General features: G+C 43.5%; 1 protein-coding gene and 1 long non-coding RNA gene across 3 annotated transcripts in view; both read left to right on the top strand.

Moving 5' to 3' along the window:
* LOC109323063 overlaps positions 1 to 7,668 on the top strand; it is a 22,868-nt gene extending 15,200 nt beyond the window's left edge. Inside the window, exon 3 of the long non-coding RNA XR_002104533.1 lies at positions 7,659 to 7,668. This is a non-coding gene — a long non-coding RNA (uncharacterized LOC109323063). The remainder of the gene's footprint in view (positions 1 to 7,658) is intronic.
* KLF7 (Kruppel like factor 7) overlaps positions 1 to 22,918 on the top strand; it is a 79,940-nt gene that overhangs the window by 27,867 nt on the left and 29,155 nt on the right. For both annotated transcript variants that reach the window (XM_019554455.1, XM_019554456.1), the window contains exon 2: positions 13,543 to 14,155. In XM_019554455.1, the coding sequence (XP_019410000.1) occupies positions 13,543 to 14,155 (613 nt within the window). The remainder of the gene's footprint in view (positions 1 to 13,542; positions 14,156 to 22,918) is intronic.

The following is a 22,918-nucleotide window of genomic DNA, read 5'->3' as shown; positions in this document are numbered from 1 at the left end:
CCCCCCTGACTAGTTTGTAACAGGCCAGTAGATCACCCCTCAGCCTTCTCTTGTGGAGGCTGAACAGGTTCAGGTCCTGTAGCCTCTTCTCGTAGGGCCTGCCCTTCTGCCCCCTCATCATGCGAGTGGCCCTCCTCTGGACCCTCTCCATGTTGTCCACATCCCTCTTGGAGTGCGGCGCCCAGAACTGGACGCAGTACTCCAGCTGCAGCCTGACCAGTGTTATGCTGCTGTGTGTTGATACATCAGGCTAGAGAAAAGGAAATAATTTACAACTTATTTTAATTTCACCTTGTATGCGCTTTTGAATATAGATTCATAGATGTCGATATGGTTGGTGCAGGATCACAGCTGACATTTGTACATGTATATCATATTTGGTGGACTTGAAAGTTAACCTAGCTGTAGATGTTAACAAGTATTTATCATGCTGTTAGTCTGTATTCTGATCCAAGGCAATGCGCAAAGATTCCTGCCCTCCTGTAGATCTCACTTCAACAACCCGTGTGGGTGAAACTCCCTGCAGGATCAAGATCTAAAATATTGTTTTACTTTGTAAATTGCAGAGCCATCAGAATTTTTTTTTTCTCATGCACTTCCTGGAGCAGTTTGTCATGCTCTTGTGTACTCTTGGAACCTGAGCCATTGATTGCATTGGGAGCTGGATCTGGCAATTGGAGAAGTTAATTATCTCCTTTTACTATTTATAACTCACAACTAGAGGTGGATCCAAAATCAGATATACTCATTCACCAGTTTGGAGAAAAGTTTACAGTTTGGAGAAAAGTTAGGTGCACACTTTGAAGCTTACATACATAATTTCTATTTCAAAGCACTCTTCAGAAATATTCTGAAAACTTCTACTATTATTTTTCTTATCTCTCAAAATATCATTACCTGCAAAGTCTATCACAATGGACTATGTAAGATTGTATTAGAAACTAGTGTGTATTATATGTTTTTGCTGCTATTTGACAAATACATAATGATGTTTTTTGAAGCTGTTGCATGAAGGTTGAATGCTGAGGCATGAATTTTGGAATTTCTTGGCCCTGAATGCTTGATTGCCCATTCCAAATATTACATTAACATTGCTAGTATTTTTGTTGTTGTGGCTGGTTGATTTTACATGCAATTTTTCATGGTGTCTTTAAAAAAGTCAACAACAACAAAAAAACCCTTTAGCCATTCAATTTGGAATTTGTACGTGTCTTTTATCTGAAGGTATTTATCAAGATGCTTCTGGAATCCAATCATCCATAGCCACTGCCCCTTTATTTGCTTCCTCCAAAAGTAGTATACTATAATTTACTATGCTTGGTCAGAGCCCAAAAGTAAGAGAGTTATCGATTTATTTTTTTTAAAGCAAACAACTTTGGATTAGAAATGTGTAACAGTGGACACATCTACACATGTGCTGTAATGTGTATTAGCTTATTTTAATGTGCATTAAAGCATCACAAAATAACTATGTGCTTTTGCTAACGTGTGCCAAAATAGGCTAATGCACCTTTTTCTAGTACCTGACAATAGAGGTTCTAATTGAATGTGCATTAGCAAAAACACATTAATGAACATGTAGACGCATCCACTGTTTATTATGGCTATACTTACTTAACACTGGGGATGACCACTGACAAACTTGGGGTCTTTATTTATGATTACCTGTATTGTGAAAGACTTGGGTTCTGACTTTCTATTTGAAACACATGGAACACTTTCTCCCTTGTGTAAATTGAAATAGTTCCATTTAAATCGATAGAATTTTGCCAATGTATGCAACTGGAGTTTCTGGCTATTAGAATTCATTAGGATGCCTGAAATCTGACATAATTTCAGGATGCAATGAAGGTCATTTCCTCAGAATAATAGAAAAATTGTATTGTGCATGTCTGAAAATGGTGAATCTCAGCAATAATTGAATACACAGAAGTGTTCTGACATTTAGCTTTATTGCACTGAGGCTGTAGAAGACCAGCAAAACAAGGAAAGTTTGAAATTCATGACTTCAGCATCTTTTTACATTCTTATCCAAAACATATGGGTTAAAGTTCACAGAGCTAACACAAGAAATGGGTTTTGACATTTGAACAAGTGGACAAACTTGCATTGTTAAATGAGTATCCTTAAAAGTTAATCTTTTTGGCTGTGGTCAAAACAGGGAAAATTTGACCCAAAAAGAATTTTTGTGGAGTATTTATGAACAAAGATAAGTGTCTTCAGTTGCTCATTAGAACTAAGTTATCCTGGAGAGGTCACAAACTTGTACACTATTGCCTGCCCCCAGACCGTGTTGCTATCTAAACCAGTTCAAGCTAAGCAATGTTGTGCAAGGGCATAGCCACGTGTGGATGAGAGCCTACCCAGTTAACACCTTGGCCAAACCATATCTGAGCCTGGATAAATGCCAAGTTTAAATGTACTAACAGGCCTTTTTTGCACATACATCCTGAAGGCAAGATGTACAGGGATGATATTTAATGTGTTTAGCATTTAGATTGTTTTAAAGCATTTGCAATAGAACAGACTTTCTGGGACATCAGACTTTGGTCGTTACCAGTCATCATATGCCAGGGCCCACCATATGTCCATTTCAAAATATATCAGTGAAGTGGTGTGCTCCATGTAACTTATTTTATTATTGCATGTAGTCCATTTTATGCTGTCCCAAGTACTAAACGTTAAGTGCACTTTTACATGTGCTCTGGGGTTTGGGGCTTTAATTAGAGCAGCTCTGAGGGCTGCTGTAATTAAAGCGCCACCACATCTTATATATCAGCATTCCTGAACTTCAAAATGGTGGTAGGAGCACTTGAACCGAAGGTTGTTCAATGAACTTTAGCTCAAGCACCCCCCACCAAGCTTTTGAAGCGTGGGGATGCAGATACATGAAATGCAGGAGGCTGTTGGAGCTCAGTAATTGCCACGCTCCAGCACACTTGATTAATCAAAGCTTCTCCCATGTGCTGGAATTCCAGCATGTTGAAGCATTTTCTGCACTCACGTATAGGCACCCACAGTGTGCTGCAACTTTTTGTACTGAAAATTAGCAGCAGCACTATAGAAGTTGCTGAGAGGAAAAACTGGAGATTTTGGCAGTTGGGTGTGAGACAGACAAAGATTTTGGAATCCATGGGTGCTTGTGTCATGGGATTTTCAGGGGCAGGGTTTGTTCTGGTACTGATTTTTTATTCAGGAAGTAGATAACCTTGGGTAGCAGGAAGATGTATCAGCATCTTAGTTTATTTGTGGACTGTGGATTAGTTTTAAATCCCACATTCTCCACTCTAGTAACTGTCTGCCCCAGTAGACCCCACCACAGTATCCATTACTGTGTTCAGGAATGAGAAAGCTATGATGCCTCTGCCAGTGTGAGCAGCAGCGAAGGAAGAAATGATGATGCCATTTCATTAGCCGTCAGCATTCATGTTGCAGTTGAGAGGAAAGGGGGTAGCTTACATCTCTCCATACACTTGTTTCAGGCCATCTGCATATTCAGGCTAATGTTACTGCACATATTTGGAAGCCACCTTTGTGAACATGAGACTTTTACAATAATTTACATTATAGATGAGATCTTTTTATGTGCATCTGGAAAATAGTGGTTGAAATGGAAGGTGGATCTTGACTTTGCCAAAGCAGAAGTACCAAATCTGGCTCTAGCAAACTGCCTCACAGGGAGACTCTTTAACTAGATTACACTGAGTCTGTATATCAGGGGCAGGCTATTATTTCAGGCAGAGGGCTACTCACCCAGTTTTGGCAAGCTGTTGAGGGCCGCATGGGTAGTAGCCCCACGCCTTGACAGGTGCCCCACCCCCTGGTTACCATCTTGTGACTGGAAGTCCCACCCCCTAACTCTTGACCTTTGCCACCATAAGTCCCTCCCCTTGCCCCCAGAAATACTCCTTTCAGCAAGGGGTTTTGCCATCTCGGAACCAGAAAAATACCAAATTATATTCTAAAAAGCAAACATCTACAACATTCATTAGTTTGATTAAAAAAATGTTCTGGTTTACATGTGTTTGTGTAGTGTACATAGAGATGATTGTATATAATAGTTTAAAATTAAGTCTTACTCTTGTATATGGTGGGGGTGGGTATAGGTTTGTGGGGGGCTGTGGGTGTGTGGGGATGTGGAGGAGGGTATGGGTGTGTCTGTGAGGGTGGATAGATGTGGGAGGTGTGGGGTGAGGGAGCATGTGGGTGTGTGTGGATATGTGGGGTGTGAGTGGGTTTGGGGCTTGTGGGGGGTGGCTGGGTGTGTGAGGCAGTGTGGGTACATGTGTATGGTGGGGTATGCATGTGGGACTCACCCTACAAACAAACACACACACACACAAACACACACATGCTCACCTTCCCTACATACACCCCCCGTCCCTACATACACACAGCCCCAGGGTACTGGTGCAGCCCTGTGCTCCCGCGATCCATCAATGCAGCTGGGAGCCATATGGTTGTGAAGCAATGTGGGGGAAGGAAGGCAGGGAAATGGCTGGGGATGGGGAGGGGCTGGGCTGCTGCATCTTGCTGATGGCTCCCCTTGGGTCCTACTGCCCCTGTATCCTGTCATCTTTGACAGGCAGCCAGGAGCAGAGAAATATTTTCTAAAATTTTTTAGGGGTCCCGTGGGCTGGATAGAATGGCCTGGCTTGCTGGATCTGACTTGCTAGATCTGGCCCACAGGCCATATTTTGCCTGCCCCTGCTGTAGATCATGCCAGCCTGTAGAACACAGTCACCATTTTCATTCTCTGTCACAACTCAATCAAAGCACCAAGCTTCTTAATTAGGTTCTGGATAGCTTCCAAGTTTGGAGTTTGATGTCCCATTATATCTGCAATAAAATGGCACTTAAAGTAAGTAGCACATTTCAGATGCAAACTTTCCATAGATTGCTAGAAAAATTTAAAATCAAGACATAATAAAATATCTCAGTATCAATAAAGGAGAGAAATCAACTAAAAATGTTGATTATGTCTTTTCCTGAGTCTTCAGTTTAAGTATTTGGGTTTTGGTTAACCCACTATTGAGCTTCAGGAGATAAGTACCATTATGATTCCCTAGAGAAATGGGCTGAAACTTCTTTCTTTAAGGGCCTGTATAGATGGGCTAGTTTTGAAGTATTGCATGGATGTGAATGTCAGGGATAACCCCACTAACTTCATTGGAAATATCTGAAATTGACATAGTTTCATAGTAGTTTGGGGTCAGAAGGGACCTGAACAGATCATCTAGTCTGAACCTCAGCCACTGGCAGGAGCACACGCTGGGATCACACGTCCCCAGACAGGTGGTCATCCAACCTCTTTTTGAATTTACCCAAGGTAGGAGCAAGGACCACTTCCCTAGGAAGTTGGTTCCAGATCCTAGCCACCCTAACAATAAAATAATGCCTTCTAATCTCTAACCTGAACCTATTTTCCAGCAGCTTCTGCCCGTTGTTCCTCATCACCCCAGGTGCTACTGGGGAGAATAGGGCCCTTCCTATTTGCTGTTGATCTCTCCTAATGATTTTGTAGGCAGCTACCAAATCCCTCCTCAGCCTCCGCTTGCTGAGGCTGAACAGGTTCGGGTCCCTCAGCCTCTCCTCATAGGGCCTGCCCTATTGCCCTCCAACCAAGCGGGTGGCCCTCCTCTGAACCCTCTCAAGGCAGGCCACATCCTTCTTAAAGTGCGGTGCCCAGAACTGGATGCAGTACTCCAATTGTGGCCTGACCAAAGTCGCATAGAGAGGGAGTATCACCTCTCTGGACCAGCTTGAGATGTATCTTCGGATGCATGACAAGGTGTGGTTGGCTTTGCTGGCTGCAGTCTGGCATTGGTGGCTCGTGTTCATCTTGGAGTCAATAATGACTCCAAGATCCCTTTCCGCCTCTGTGCTCACAAGGAGGGAGCTCCCCAGCCTGTACGTATGCTGTGGATTCCTTCTCCCCAGGCGCAGCACCCTGCATTTATCTATATTGAACACCATCCCATTACCATCCGCCCACTTCTGTAGTCTGTCTAAATCAAATTGCAGCCTCTCTGTCCCTTCGAGCATGCCTACCTCTCCCCACATCTTGGTGTCATCGGCAAACTTGGACAATGTGTTTTCCACCCCCTCGTCCAAGTTGCTGATGAAGATGTTGAACAGTGTAGGCCCCAGGACCAAGCCCTGAGGGACCCCACTATTCATCCCACCGGGTTAAGTACGACCCATCCACCACCACTCTCTGGGTGGACCTCATCAGCCAATCTTTGACCCATTCAACTGTGTAAGCATCAATGCTCAATTTATTAATGAGAATGGGATGAGAGACAGTATCAAAGGCCTTCTTAAAGTCCAGAAAGACTACATCCATGGCAACACCATCATCCAGGGATTTAGTTACCTGGTCATAAAAGGCCATCGGGTTGATCCAGCGGGACCTGCCTTTGATGAACCCGTGTTGATTTCCCCTGGGCATGATCTCCCCTGCTGGCCCCTCACAGATGTGATCCTTCATAATTTTTTCAAGGATTTTCCCCAAGACCGATGTGAGGCTTATGGGCCTATAGTTTCCTGGGTCCTCCTTTCTCCCTTTCTTATAAATGGGGACCACATTGGCTAGTTTTCCATTTCCAGGCACCTGGCCCATGGACCATGATCGCTTGTACAGCCAGGCCAAGGGCACAGCAATGACCCCCGCCAGCTCCTTCAACACTCGTGGGTGGAGGGCATCAGGGCCTGCAGATTTAAAAACAGCCAGCCCTTCCAACCCTGAGACTGCAGCCTGAGCCATAGGGTGAGATATGAAAGTGTACCATGTTGACTGTCACCTACTCCTATTGAAGTCAGTGGTTAAACTTCCTTTATCTGCAGTACATAGAGGTAGGTCAGCAAGTCTTTTGAAAATTAGAACTGTTTCACTTTTGACTCCCAAGAGGAAAACACTGAGGCTTCAGTCTCTTTGTATTGTACAGAGCAGAGCATGTTGATGTTGTTCAATACATTATAATTACTTCCAACAGAAAGAGTGTTGGAGGGAAGGAGGCATGTGGATTACATGGCATGCTTTTGTGAACTGACAAGCGCTAAACTCTGAATCACACTGGATCAGTGCTAGCACAGGCTGTGGTGGTAGCAACATAGTATACCAGCTAGATCTTCCGTTGATATAGCATAGATCAATTGAAGTAAATGAAGATACGCTGGTTTATTCCATTTGAGGCTCTGACTCTTCATATTCAACCTGAGTATGAAAGTATCTGCATTCACCCAGATACTCAACAGTGCACATAATATTGTAGGACAGACCAGGCATGGCTGGTAAACTCAGACTGGTGGGGTGGGTGGAGCATTACACTCAAGTGGGGTGAGGTTTGCAGCCAGCCAGGAGTGGGGTGTTTTGCAGCCTCCCCGCTCTTGGCCACAGTGCTTGGCCGGCAGCAAACCGGCCAGTTTGAGTTCACCAGCTGTGTCTGGGATAGACTTACATAAAAAGCCAAAAGTGCTGTTAGCTACCTATGTGGGCATTAGAGTTACCTTCTATTTAGTGTCCTGAGAACTTGATGCAATACAGATGCTTGCTGTGAAAGTGGCTCTTTTGCAATTGTATTTGGAAATGAAGAATCAATCCAGCTGAGGTCTTTTAGGAAAAGTCCACATGCAAGACTGCAAGCCCTTTGCGTGAGCATAGAGCATAGTGCAGTCACATCCTATTATTTGTCAGCTGTGAATCGTCCTTACTTTTAGCTGCTGAATCAAAAAGAAAGTACAAAGAAAATGACCTCTGTTAATCGGGGCAGGTGGGTTGAAGCATCGAGTCACTTTTGATGCCTAGCCTGAAAAAAACAGCCTGACTGCAACCAGTAGCCTCATGTGTGTTATCATGTACTTGACACAAGCCATTTGCCTCTTCCAGTTGGAGTCTTTACTGCTCTAAATTACATAAAGTCTGGACAGGAATTATCCATAGACATCCAACAGGGTTCCTACATTACACCATCCTAAAGGACAATAAGCATATCCTTCAGTTCACATTGCTTAGGGACTGTCCTTCATTCAAGACCCAAATTCCCGCTCATTCCATCACAAACACATTGTGACCATTTAAAGCAAGGGTGCTCGAGCTCCAGCACACAGACCAGATCCAGTCCCCAAAGTGATGTCATCTGGCCTTGAGGGTCCCCAAAAGTCTAAAAATTTGGTGGTAGGGGAGTGGTGGCAGCAATTGCTGCTCTTCTGTGGGCAAATTTCCAGACTTATGGGGACCCCTGTGGGCTGGATTACATGCTAGATTGGTACACAGAGGTGGCCTGGACCTAATCTGGGTGTGCTGGGATTGGCTGGAGGCAGCATGGGGCTGCAGGGAGGTAGCACCAGGCTGCGATCTGGCTGTGTCACAGTCATACACTGGCCTCCACTCCAGCTGGCAGTAATGGATGCACTTGCTAGCATAGCATCCAGTGAACCCGGGGTGGGATGGAGGATGTTGGAGACAGATGTGTCATCCTATCCCTCAAAATGGGCAGTATAATGGGAAGTCTGATGTCTACTGGTGTACATCTCGGACAATCCCACTGCCTCTGATTGAGGGCTTGAGGCTGAGGGTGAACTTATGTGATGATGTGTTGAGAGGTGCTGAAGAAAACTGGGACCTATAGAAATACAAAGCAGCCCAGCAACCAGAGTCTGCTTCCTCCAGTGACTTGGGATGGAGAGAGAGAAAGGTCATGTAAGGTACTGAGCCCAAGCATGGGAGCGCTCATGAGGAAAGAAGCTTTGTCTCTTCGTGTAAGTGCCAGCTTTTCGTCAACACAGCAGCAGGTGGGACTGGGATTGGGGGTAAAAGGAAGGCGAGCAGCGGTGTTAACCCCATCAGGCGTTTCCCTTTTGTTTTGTGGCTTTGTCTGCAATGCTGATTAGACGAAAGGCTTTCCTGGCTCAGTGTTTTCCTATGGGCTCGGTGGAGGGATCGAGGCGGGGAGGAGGGGGAAGATGGTGTTTGTTATATTGTTTCTTTTGCTTTTGGTCGTTTTCTTTCCCACTGTGGGGAGATGGGCTTGATCTGCTGGTTTTGGATTTCAGAGGCAGAAGGCAAGACATGACCAGCTGGTGTCTTGAACTGACACAGGTGCAAAGACTGTGGGGGGTGGGGAACCAAGAATAATTACAGGTTTCTGAAGCATCAGGACTTGCCTGAAAAGGGCTCGTTGAGAAACTGCTCTTTATGGAAAATTAATGGTGAAGCTGAAAAACTGTCAGGACTACTATTGTTGTCATGGGGGTAGTTATGCCTTAAAGGGACAGTGCCTCCCTGCTCCTTGTATGGGAAATGAGGAGACAGAACACAGGCCTTCTAATGTTAGAGCAATTGAAATGTCATGTGACTGTCACTGGATTTAATGGCTGTGTGTCTCTGTCTGTCTCTTTTTGCCCTAACCTAGGATTATGCTTTCTCTCCCTCAGGAGCTTTTTATTTATTAAGCCCCAAATCTCTGTTTCTTTCCCAGAGGACAAAGGCTAACTGGACGATTAGGCCAAAATTAAATGAGCAGGGGTAGCTGAAAAGCTTCATCCTTTTCATGATGGGGGGGAGGGGGGATTTTCATAGATTGTCACCTCATTGCGGATCAAGGGGAATGCGTGCTACCTCCTATTTGCACCTTTGAATGTCTCCCCACCAACTCCATTGTGACATCTGTTGTGATGCCCCAGGAGAGATTTGTGATCCCAAGTTGGATCTGTTTTCCTTGCTGTGTCAGGATCCTTGCTTACACAGAAAAGGAGCCTTTTCTTTCCTCAAGAGCAGCCTGCCTTATATCACTGTCTAGCATGGGTAGCCCAGGCACCGTGGCTCATGTGGTACACACATCCCAGGATGCTACGTGCCATTTTTGGTACCTAAGCAGCAGTGATTGCGGTGTTGCTCATTTGCTGAGACGAGTGAGAGAGTAGGCCTGTGACTGACAGGCTTATAAAGTCATTACTGGCACCCACAACAGCAATATCCGTGGGATCTGTAACTAGTTCAGGAAACAGTTGTTCATCTTACAGCTGATCAGCGCGTTCTCACTAGTGGTGGGCACTGCTGCGGCTGCTTGGGAGTTTTGTTAGCGAGGGAGAGAGAAAGTTTCTAAGCAAATGTTGAAAGAACTTGCCTCCCCCACAAAGCAAATGCACAGCATTCATTTGAAGCAGAGGGTGGGGGTTGTTTCAGGGTATAAAGCTTCTCCTACGCTCACACACACATTCCCTGCTAGATTAGGCAGCAGTAACATGTGAAGCTGTGACAACTTGCTTGAATGTTTAATGCCGATTCCAGTTGTTTCACCAGCTTCTTCTTCTAAGCAGCAAATGGGGAATGAAATGGGCGGCTGTTCCCAGGGCTGATTTGCATTGTGCAGGAGGAAATGGGAGCTGTTCCAAAACAACTAATGAAAAAGGAAAAAAGTACAAATAGGCAATTTCTCTCAACTTCCGAAACAGGACTGTGAGCTAGAGAAACATATCAGGAACTTGAACAGGGATCTCAAGTCCTTAACTTTAATTTGTACTGAATTAGCTTTACAATTTTATTCTTGGAATTTGAAAATTACTAAGAGGGGACCAGGGGAAAAAAATAACCTGATAGCTTGGGTTTGGCTTTTATCAGAGGCTTCATTTGAACTACTAACTGAAAAAGAAAAGGATCCTCTGCTGGCTGCAGTCTCTATTTCCTTGTGAAACAGAGCAGTTCTAGTGGTTTCTTTGTGAAATAGCAGTTCTAGTGATAATGTAAAAGAAAAAGTGCATATCTGCCCCAAAAATACAATACTGTCTTGTTGTCTACATAGGCTAGGTACAGACATTCAAAAAGCCTGAGGCAGAATCGATCTAAGATGCATGGTTTTCTGTAAACTGCGTAGTTTAGATCAGTAGTGAACAGAACACGCATTTTCCCTTTGGTGGAGGGGGAAAATCTTAGACTGCGATCTACCATTTTTAAACCAGTCTGTATCAAGCATCTATTCTGTTATGGGTAAAGACTGTTATCCAATCACTTATACCGATAAAAAGTGTAATGTCTGTACCTGGCCATAGAGAGGAAAGGTAGGATTGGCAGCATAGGACATGAGAAACTGGCTTTCAAATCCCTGTTCTGCCACAGACTTCAGCAGTGATGTCAAACAAGTCATTTATCCTGTGTCCTACTTTTCCCTGTGATGAAGAGTAACAGTGCTTTCCTGCCTAGTGGAGCAGTTGTGAGAAAAAAGCCATTGAAGCATTCAGGTGCTAGTATAATAGAGGTTATATGAATTGATAGAAACATAATGGGGATTAGCTCGTTTCAGTATCTAGAGTACCTTCACCACTGTGTACCCTGGTGTCATGTCCAGATGTGCATGGACATTTGTTTCCCTGGGGACAACTAGTACTGGCACAGCTTATGCCACTGCTGGTCGTCCCTGGGGAATGCCTATACCACGCGTCCTGTGGCACACGGCAAGTTACCTCAGGTGGGGTAGGAGAGGCTGGCCCCAGCGACCTTACCTGAGGTCTTGGGGGCTTCCTGGGGCTACAGCAGCAGCAATCCTGCTGCATGGAGCCTGGCTGGCAGTGGAGTATGCCTGACTGGCAGGCTCTGGCTTGGGGTGGCACATGCTGCCGCTGCGTGCAACACTCCACATTTTTCCTGGATATCCAAGAGTCAAAAAACCCCTCCACACTGCTCCCTTGCACCATGGAGAACAACTGATTGTGCAGTATGTGGTGCCGCAGACATCTGCGTTTGTCTGGACACAGCCTTGGTGAAGATAAGGAAACCCAGGGGCTGTTGAATTGATACTCATCCTGACATAGCAGGCCCAAGAGAGTTTTATGAATAACATTGTTTTGCTGTTCCCACAATACCCCATGGTAACCAAGTCGGTATAAATGAAGTGGTCTCTGAGCCATGTTTAAAGTGCCAGGGGTCAGAAGCAGCCTGGAAAGTGCAGCAGTGCACTTACAGTATCTTCAGTGGGGCAACCAGATTCAGTACATTTTTTAAAATCTTGGTTTTCTTGCTGGGGGAAGGCCAAAGAATAAGAATGTCATCTCTAAAGTGCTTTCCAAATGCAATTACTCAGTGGTGGATTAGGATGCAACAACTTCACCTGACTGTTGGGAAACCAAAGTAGAGAAAATATAAGAGACTTGCTCAAGTCTAAGGTAATCAATGTTGGAACTAATATGGGTTTGATCTGCTGAGCTCCTAGCTTCAGGCTTGGCATGGATAGACACGTAATATATAAAATTACGTACCTGAAAATGGTATCTTTGAGGTAAATTGCTGTGCTGCTCTCAGTTGTATTTATCACTGCCTTGTCTGTGCTCTACCATGGACTCTATCTCCATGCTGTCATTCCAGAGGAAGGAACAAATTCTAACACTTATCACTAAAAAAAAGAAAAACAATTAAATTAATTGCTTGCAAAATGTTTCCTTCTGTCCCTAAACATAAAATTACTCCCACAAGATTACTCAAGGCAAAGACAATACTCAATCCTACATCAGTGATGAGCTTAAAGGAATTCTCTTGACACCTTCCAAACCTATGAATGGGAGTCATTTATACACCTGCTGATGAAACCTGTATACTCTATTCCTGATAGTATAGGTGTTTGTTTCCAGCCAGAGTGTTGGGAGGTATTGGAATTTCAGGTTGAGATTTAACTGGGCATTGAAATCCCACCAAGCTGCTTTGAAAATCAGAGTAAAATGTGAATCTTATTATCTATTGAAATGCTGTCTTGGGAGGTAAGTTTCAGGGGTTCTTAAAACGTATTTGTTAGACCTTTTGTCTCCCTTCAAGTCCTATTGGATTACAGTCATCTTGCCAAATCAGCCACGCTTTTCAGATAGCAGGGTATGAAAAATGGAGTTTTGAAACCTCCCCCCCCCCCAACTACTTCTAACTGTTTTCTGTAAATACTAATGTGGGTTACGGAAAATAGTTGAAGATATGCTGCCACAAAGTTTAATTGACTTGTTGAGTAATGTGGTTCATCCCACGCTAATGCAAATGAAACTTTTATGATAGAGACAGGATAGTAGTTTTTGTGTTGCAGAAACTTATTCCAGATCTGTGTAAGTAACACGTGCATGTAGGTCAAGTATCTGGCATACAGAGTCCCATGCCTACAGTGTCATAAAAAGCTCTAAAATGACAACATCTTCCATTCTAGTAGGCCTTTTCAGGTTCCAGTAGAAGGAACTGGTTATCTGGAAATGTCTGTTTTTAGCCCTAAAGAGCTTCATCAAAATTGTGCCATTTTTAAGTGTAGACTGAGCCGCTGCCAACCTGTGCTTTGGATTCAGGTGATCTTGAAATTAAATTCCTTGTATTGGAAATGTTTATGCCCAGTGACTAATTGCTTTACAGGAGAAGATCCATTTCAGTACCTTCTCTATAAATGCTTTGCGTGTACCAGGATTATTTTTGAACTGTTTTGGACACAGAGAGATTACTGTGCTGGTTCCCCAGCCCTAAGCAGTAGTTAATCCCACAATTGGTTTCTGATGTTGGTTTCTTTCTTTCCCCACCTTCTGCAGACATGCCTCGAATTGGAACGTTATCTTCAGACAGAGCCAAGGAAGATCTCAGAGAGCTTTGGTGAGGATTTGGACTGTTTTCTTCATGCTGCCTCCGTTCCAGATACAGAGGACAGTATCCGACGGCTGGACCCCATTCTGTTACCTGTGGAGACAAGTACATGTGACAAAAGCACTAACATGGACATCATTCTTTCACGGGACAAACTGCTATCTGAGACATGCCTCAGCCTGCAGCCCACCAGCTCTTCTATAGAGGGCTACACCGCCGTCAACCAGGCCCAACTCAACGCAGTGACCTCATTAACACCCCCTTCCTCTCCTGAGCTCAGCCGCCATTTGGTAAAAACCTCACAAACTCTCTCAGCAGTGGATGGCACAGTAACATTAAAACTGGTGGCAAAGAAGGCTTCGCTGAGTTCAGTGAAGGTGGGAGTGGCAACAGCAACAGCAGGCACAGTAAAGAGTGGGCAGAGCGACAGTGAACAAGGAGGGGCAGGGGGTGAGGCATCCCCAGAAAATAAGAAGAGGGTTCATCGCTGTCAGTTTAATGGGTGCCGGAAGGTTTATACAAAGAGCTCCCATTTAAAGGCTCACCAGAGGACTCACACAGGTACTTGTGTAGGGTGATTCTCTCTTCTTGTCCCCCTACTGCCTAGCTATAACCATATAATTTATTTTTTATTTAAAGGCTTCCACTTCTCAGAGTTGATGCTCCTAGCTATGAAATGATGGTGTAAGTGATGGAAAAAAAGTGGGTCAGTTTCTGTGCTCTTGTTTCAAGGGAAGGGGGAATTAACTATCTACAATCAACCTGTTGTTTCATACGCTATCAAGATCTTTTGGTTCACAATCTGTTTGGGCTACCTTAGGGACTTGGATACCCAATTCCTATTAAAATATCATCATTAAAATACAGTATTTGGCTTCACAATTCCTAAAGGGAGCTTTGAAAAATTTTAATTTTAGTTGAGTCTTAATTGCTTGAAACAGAAACTACTGTCAGTAAATTTTATGTTCTTGTTTGAAGAAAAAAGATTTATTCCAAATCTGAACTATGTGGTTTGGGAGTAGTGAGTGTGTGTGTGTATGTGTGTGTGTGTGTGTGTGAATATCTATATGTATGTGTATGCACTACATATATCCTCAGCCTGATGAAGGGTGTTTGTGTCCAAAATCTTGCTAAGAAGAATTTTTCCAACTATTTGAATTAATCTAATAAAAGATATTGGATTTATCCAAAGAACCTTGTCTGTATATATATATTTATGCACACATGCAGAGTATAATAGCATGTATGTGTATGTATATGTATACATGTGCTCTTAAATTCTAGTTACTTTGGGCCATGCTAGTGACAAAAAACAGCCAGAGCATAGTAGTGGGTCACTATCAAGCTCTGAAAGAGAGAGAGTGTGTATGTGTGTGTAAAGGAAGATTAGGATATGTGCAGAGAAAGTAATTTACATTGGTTAACATTAATGCTATTGTATGTGATTTTTGTTCCACAAGTTATTTGCAGCATACTAATTGGCTTAGATTTGGTTATTCAGAATCCCCAATCCCCTGTCATTTGTTTAGAGTCCCCAGTAGTACTTTGGTTGGAACAGTCATCTCCAGTAATAACTGTGCAGTTGACTAGTGTCACTGCTTTCTCTAAGCTTCACATGTGATGAAGAGATGATAAATTCCCATTAGCACTGTCTTATCATGTGATTATTCTTGTTTCCAAAGGAATGGTTGTAATCAGTTTCCTCAATTTTACTGTGAAATGTGTGGTCTCTTACAATAACTGCACATTACATTCATGATCTTATCACACAAGCAGATTCCTGGAAGCAATGGTGATCTTGCGAAGTAGAAAATAATGTATTGAAGCAGGGTAGTAAATCAAACAAATTTGTATGTAATTAAGACAGCAAAACCCATCATGCTCCAGACAGCATTATAAAAGTTACCATGCATAAAGGCATTACTTTTGATCTTTCAATACAGGCATTTTACTAATGGCAGCCATCCTGCGAACAGTGACTTCACCTCTGACCCCACAATCTGGCAGTTGATAAGGGAGTACCCCAGTAATTTTTAAGTCTGTGTGCATTTGATTAAGAAGAGAATTGTTTGACTCCCTCTGACATTTATTCTCCATTTTGAGGATGTCTTTCAGGAAGACAGCTGCCACAGTCACTGGCAGAGTACACGTTTCAGTCATAGCCTTTAAACTGGATGTGGACAGCAAACCAGTATATCTGATGTTGAACATGAGTATTTCAGATTCAAAACCCTCCTTACTCCAGGTCTGAACCTACTTCAGATTCTGACGGAAAAACAGAAATGACATATCTTATGAATCCATTTCAGATGTGACAAAAGTTGGCAGAGAATGTGGAATGTTTCCCAAGAATGGTTGACCTAATAGAATTCTTGTCATTCGAGGGCAGAGAGGGTTGCAAAAGCTCATGCTCTTGCAAAACATTCACCATTTGGCACAGAAATCTCGCAAAAACGTCCCACTATGCTTTGATGGTTTTGGAGTCTGGAGTGCTTCAGTGCCTCCACCACGCTCTGTGCCCAACTTGTTGCCCAACTCTTCTCTGGGAAGCCACAGCCCAGCTCCTCTCCGGGTGGGTGCGCGGCATTGGTAAGTTTGTGCGCGGCTTGGTTTTAAAGCGTGCACAGCCACGCACGTATGCAGCTTGGAGGGAACCTTGCTTCAGACCCCTTGCCTAGCTCAAACTCACACCTGAACTCTCAACCTTTTGTCTAGCACCTTCTTACCTTCATTGCCTGGGCTTATCTTTGTTTCAGATATGTTTCATACTTTATATACAGTGAGAAGTATTTTTGATTGATCCGGAGAGCTTTATTCTGAGACCTTTCTTGAAACTGAATAGCAAATAGTTCAGTTTGTCCGCTCATGGACTAAGATAGGGGTAGGCAACCTGTGGCACAGGTCCACAACTGTCAAGGGCAGCTTCTGTGTATGTGACACGGCAAACTGGGAAGGGGAGAGGCAGCATAGTGGCAGATATTGCAGGGAGCATAATGCAGAGCAGATTAGGCAGGGAGCACAAGACAGGGAGCAGAAAGCAGAGCAGCTCATCAGGCAGGGGAAGGGAATTAGAGTGGGGCATGGGGAGAGTTTACAGCTAATTTGTGGCACACCTGCCAAAAAGGTTGGCCCTCACTGCATTAAGGCACTAAACATTGTGAGTGAAGATATACAAAGAAGGCTAGAATGATTATTTCTTGGCAGTTGGAAAATGTCCTTCACAGAGAGAAAACAGAGGATAAAGGCTGTGCAGAAAGCATAAAGATTACCCAGCAGTGGAACACTTTCCGCTCCAGTCTTGTCTCTGCTAGCAGTACATCCATACTGGGGGACCCAGCTATGCAATGGCTTGTCCCTGAAAATAGTTTGCCAGCACAGTTCCATTTTGCAGTATTGATAGGACAAGCTTCATTTTAAGAACTGTGCCAGAGCCTTGGGCCTGTTTTGAATCAGACGTGTGTTGTAACAGATTCTCCTTACATGGTTGCAAGCAGAATTGAGTCAGGAGCTTAAGTGTGATCACTCTGAACAACAAAGCTAGCTGTTGTAAAGAAAGAGTCAAGCTGCTTCCAAAACAGAGAGCAGTTGTATAGTAGTACAACTTTGGCAGTTCTGGGGTCTATTGTACATGGCTTGAGCCACCTCCTTCCCTTCCTCCTCCCTGAAGATTATAGACTAGACATCTTGCTTGGTTCTTTGTTTTTCATGCAGACTGGTTGGAACTGTCATTAGTATAATGTGCTGTTGGTTGTGAATGCATCCGACAGTGCCAATGGCCAATAGCCACTTGGCTTAGTCAGTCCCTGAACTGGAGGGTCTGAAATGATTGTGAGATATTTTCCTTTGGCTGGTGGCTTGCGAGTGTGTAATTCAAGAGCAGTTTGCCAGTGACTGCTCTGTGTAAAAGGGCAAGATTGCATTTATGGACAAAGAGCTCTCAGTCTGGGGTTCAGACTGAGTGAAACAGCCACAGGAGGAACACCCATCTTGTGTTCAAAGACTGCCAGATCAAATGGATTCACTCTTTTCTGTGAAATTCAGGCACCTTTTTTTTCAGTCGGTGTGTGTGCATTCTTTCTGTTCATATGTAACAGTGACCAGAAATTGGCTGGCTGGCTTTACCATGGGATAAACTGAGACTATTGTCTCCAAACTGAGTTGGAGACAATAATAAACGATAGTAGCCCACTAGATTTGAGCTGGTCTTCTGTAGCTCCTTACATTAATAGGATATCCAGAGGCTCCAGAACAGGGTCAGAACTACAGTGTGCCAGGAGCTATACAAACTGTCCTTATTGTTCTGATGCATTATATGGAGACAATCAGGAAAGCATTACATGCCACACATAATGCACGGTTAATGCAACATGCTGGTTATGAGATGATCTTCTGGGTGACATTTGGAAAGGGAAAAACAATTATCTGCAAGGGAGAGAATTTAATCTGGAAGTGAAAGGAAAAACTGGCTAAATGGAAGGAAATGAGAAATATTTAACTGAAGCCAAAGTAAAATTGGGAAATTTAAAATGGAGTTTGTGTAAATAAGCTAAGAAAACGTGACTGAATTTCATTCCGACTGAAATGGGGACGTAAAGAAGTAGGTAGGGAGAAGTGTGTGAAAGGGAGCTGTGAATGGCAGGAAAAGGTTGAGTGTTTGAGAGACATGCAGCTCATCTGGGAATGAGATAAAGAATTCAGACAGAAGAGACAGAGTCATGATGGCACGAGATACAGCCTTAACACATGCACTCACACTTAATCACACAGCAAAGGTGGGTGAAAACAGTGACAATTTGTCTCTCTGAGAGATGGAAATTTTTGTCGAGGCTTAACAAATGCCTAGAAAGGAATTACGAATGAAGCAGGCAACAGAGGGGGAAGTAATTGAAATGGGGGGAAAAAAAGGTAGTCATCAGCCACCTCCTAATTTAGAAGGCAGGAGACTGCTGGTAAGTGCCCATGTACAAGCATATCTAAAAATGATCTGACACATGACCTAAGAAAGAGTTAGTCACCAAGATTCACTTTGTCCGCAAGATCAAAGGCCAGTGGAACAGATTTATATAGTCTGATGAAGCTTGTCACATTGAGTTTCCTCATATTAATGTGGGGGGAACATATGGTAGGCTAGATGCTTTCTGGCCAGAAACAAAGGACTGCCTCTGTGGTGTGTTTTGTGATGATCTGGAGACCTTGGGATTTCTTTTTGTAAATTAGGATCTGATCAGAGCTAGTTACTGATGCAGATTCACAAAGTATTTAGTTACCTAATTTCCCTCACTATCTTTGTGAATTTGGTCCTTAGTGCTTTCATTTTCTCATATACCTTATGGACTTCAGGTTGTTGCCCACATGCATATATTGTACACTGCAGGATGTAGTCTCCTTGATTCAAAGTATCGGTAAGAATAACAAAACCAAACAGTCTTTAATAAAAGCAATCACAGTTATACAAAAAAGAAAATGATCTACTGGATCACTAGAGGCAACATTAAAGAATAGGAAGGGAGAGTGGTTCTGAAATGGAAGAAGAGATTTGTTAAGAGTTAGGGTTGGAAGAGGGAGAGCATTGTATTTAGAAATGGCAAGAGAAGTGAAGGTGAAATCAAGGTGAAAATGGTGGGAGATTAAAACGAAGGGATAGGAAGTAGGGGAATAATAGAGGGAATAAGTCTAGTATGTGATGTTATTTTTCTATATTATATTCAGGGGATAGTGCAAATGAATAGGTGACCAACTTAGTGAATCAGATTCACAGCTTCATGAGATGGTTAGAAGATAATTTGCAGGGTTTAGCAACATGAGACGTAGGAAAGGTGTGTAAGAGCTGTTGGTCACAGATATTTCCAAGGTTCCTGCTGATGACAGCTGAAATAGCAGGAGTGTTTTTTTTCAATAGAAATAGAGCAATGGAATTGAAGAAGAGTGGAGCGGGAGGAGGTTATTTTGTTTTTGGCTATGTTTATTTCCATGTAGATGTCTACTCTGTTGCATTGATAAACTTGAAGGGATTTGTTATAATTTAATTAGAAATGGATGAGAGGTATATAAACCAAACTGGCCAACCTTCAGCATGTGTACCGCAAGTGGCATGGGCAGTCATTGTGTTTGGCACATGAGCTGTGGGTGGCAAGTTAAAGGAGGTGCTGGTGCTGGGAATCAGGGAGAGCAATGGGATCAGAGCAGCGCTTGGGAAGGGGACAAGGATCAGAGCAGCATTTGAGTTGGGGAAGGTGATTGGAGTGGCAGTTGGGAAGGTGATGGGAATTGGGGGGTCTGTCCTGGCTTGAGGATTGGCCCTACAGAGCCACAAAAGTAGGTGCCACTGAATTCAGTGTTGCTATGTCCCAATTGCAACAGGATTCAGCAGCACTGAGTGAAAGTGATGGTTTATTTTTGGAGTGGTACTGTGTCATCCTTTGGACTTAACTTGTGGCATTCTTGCCATAAAGAATGGCCACCATTGACAGAGTTTGGCTAGGAGCTCTTTAAAATTTGCTCTTTCTAAGGCTGTTCAAGAAAGTTGGCTAGTTTTGGAAAAAAACCTTGTCATTTCACTTTAGAGAACATACCTCCTTTTTCTAGTGAGAGTTTTATGTATGGAAAGAGGCCCTTCAAAGGTCCTTGTTCCTTGGAGAGCATATACACTGAATCACTTTCCTATCAAAACCTTGAATTTTAAGCACTACATTTTTGCTCAGTCATTGCTGGCTTCACCAGATCAAAAGAAGAATGAAAAGGAAGTTAATTTTCATAGTATTATTTAAAAAAAAAAATAGACATTTTTTTCTACTCCTCTTTGTGAGTGAATGTATTCCTTGTGAGTCTCACTGAGTTGAACACCCTGAAAGTGATGTTCTTTATCTCCCAAGGAGCTGGAGTGCTGGTGACAGTACTACAAGTTCCTTGTGTACCATGACACTGCCTCAATAAAGACATATAGAAACCACCTCTAGTGTCACTGGACGGCTATCTCCATGCACCATTCAGACATTGGTGTTCCCTCAAACAGCAGACAACACTGCCAATTATATGGATAACTGTTTGCAAGTGACTGGGTTAAGACTTTAATGACAAAACGTTCAACTCATTTCACTTACATTTCTATTTGACTACCAACTAGTGGTCAGTTTTGAGCTGAGTTAGAAATGGAGGCTTATGAGTAAAAGAACTCTCTCCTCATTCTCATTCTCCTCAGTCACTGAATGTCCTGAATCATTTAAGTCTGACATATACATCATGATGGGACCACATCCAATATCTTTTTGGCAGAGGGCTGCCCTTGCAGTGGAACATAAGGGGCTTTCTTCACAAAAGAAAGAAGGAGATATCTACAGTGCTCAGATCTAGATTAGAAAGAAAACTCCCTTGCCCATTACCATGAGTTCAGGGCACTGTGCTGAAGGAGATACTGACTTATAAGAAATGTATAGTGCTGCCTTCCATGGTGACAAGTTCCCACAATACTTTTTAGAAAAATAGAGATTTTAAGCTTTGGTTTCCTACCATATTCTAGTTCAGGCAATTGGTTTTGGCTTACCTAATTTTTCCTTGCAGTTTCAGTTCACTTCCTGTCCTGTAGTAGTACTTTGCCTTGCTGAAAATCGGCTGTGTTTCAGCTTCAGTGTAGCTGCACTTTAGTTTTGGTGAAACAGGCCATTGTGTCCACATGCATGTTTTACAGAGGGGATGTGAAGCTCAACATGTGAAAAGTGCTTTGAGATTATTAAGTAGATGAATGAGCACTTTGGAAGTAAAAATGAGTTTTATAACCTTAAGGTCTCCAGAGATTATTCCAAAAAGTAGCCAAGGGAGAGACCCTAGTGTGTAAATGGGAAATGAGGACTGTTTGGAAAGAACAACCTTTAGGTCAATCTGACATCTGTTGTTGTCTGTGTGGGAAAATATTCCTCACCCAAGCCGTACTCTATAGCTGTGTGAGAATGTGGAGAAGAAATTATTGGCTGTCATCATCAGTAATGGTAGACACCCACTACTACTTGGGAAAGTTTACTAAAGCTACATGCCAAGCAGGAGGAGATCATAGTGTTTTGGAAAAGGAAGAGCTGGTGTTGGAAATCAAAAGCAAAGCACTGTAGGAGAAATAAGGGAAAAATAAGGACATGGAAGTATTATCACAAAGGGAAACTAAAGATTCCTAAAAACCAGCTGCAGCTGCTTAAGAGCAGGAACAAGTAAGCTGGGATGCTTTGGTAATGAGAGAAGGCCTGTATAGAAAAAGCATCCTGAAACCTAACTGAAGAATAACCTGTGGGATGCAATAACTTACACCTATAAAATAAAATATATGGTAAAAGGAGGTCGTGCGCTGCTTTAGTGCCGTGTTTCTTAGTCCGTGGGCAACGACCCAAAAGAAGGTCACAAGAATATACGAAAGGGTCATGAACAAACTTTAAAAACGGATTCTACTTTGAAGGAGAAAAATGTGGGAAACTGGCTTTTCCCTTGTGGGCTGTTAGGGCTCTAGCCTGCGAGGGGCTGCTTGGGGGTCCCCCTGCCCCACCCGTCCCACACACTGGGGGGGCTGAGGGCTGAGGGTGGGGGACAGCATGTCAGGAGTGGGGGGCACTGGGTGAGGACTGGCCGTCAATATCTACAGATGGATCCTGGTACAAAAAAGTTTGGGAAACGCTGGTCTAGTGTACTCCCAGCATTGAAAGCTGGGAGCACGGGGGAACAAATACACACAACAGTTATACAACCATGAAGGAGTTCATTCAGGCCAAAGCAGTGTCTTTGACAAAGTCATATTCTGGCCCTGGAGATGTTAAGGGCTGAGCTGTAGCTGATTCTTGTGCTGGAGGGAGGAGATAAGGGACCTTCTCCCTCATCCCACTCCCTAGGAGTGCCACACATGAAGGTCAAGAACAGTGGCATTCACAGACAGTCCACAAGGATGTGGTGTCGATGCCTACACAGTCAGATGGGTCACTAAGTGTCTAGAGGGTGGTGGACGGGATTTATTTGACCTAGAGGGACGTGGGCAGTGGGGTTCCGTGGGGCTCAGTCCTCAGGCCCGCACTGTTCAACAACTTCATCAGCGACTTGGACAAGGGGTAAAATAGACCATGTTCAAATTTGCAGATGACACTAAGATGTGGGTGAAGCGGGCACACTAGAAGGAAGGAATAGGCTACGATCGGATCTGAACAGGTTACAGGGGTGGGCGGATGAGAACAGGATTGGTTTCGACACTGACAATAACTACAGGCTGGGGAACTCCCTTCTCTTCAGTGTAGAGGCAGAGAAGGATCTTGGGGTCATTATTGATGCCAAAATGAACATGGGCTGACAGTGTGGGGA

The sequence above is a fragment of the Crocodylus porosus genome, unplaced genomic scaffold, assembly GCF_001723895.1.
Source record: "Crocodylus porosus isolate Cpor-Errol unplaced genomic scaffold, CroPor_comp1, whole genome shotgun sequence".
In the NCBI taxonomy this organism is placed as follows: Eukaryota; Metazoa; Chordata; order Crocodylia; family Crocodylidae; genus Crocodylus; species Crocodylus porosus.
The sequence above is the reverse complement of the archived record's forward strand: the minus strand, read 5'-3'. Positions and strand labels throughout refer to the sequence as shown.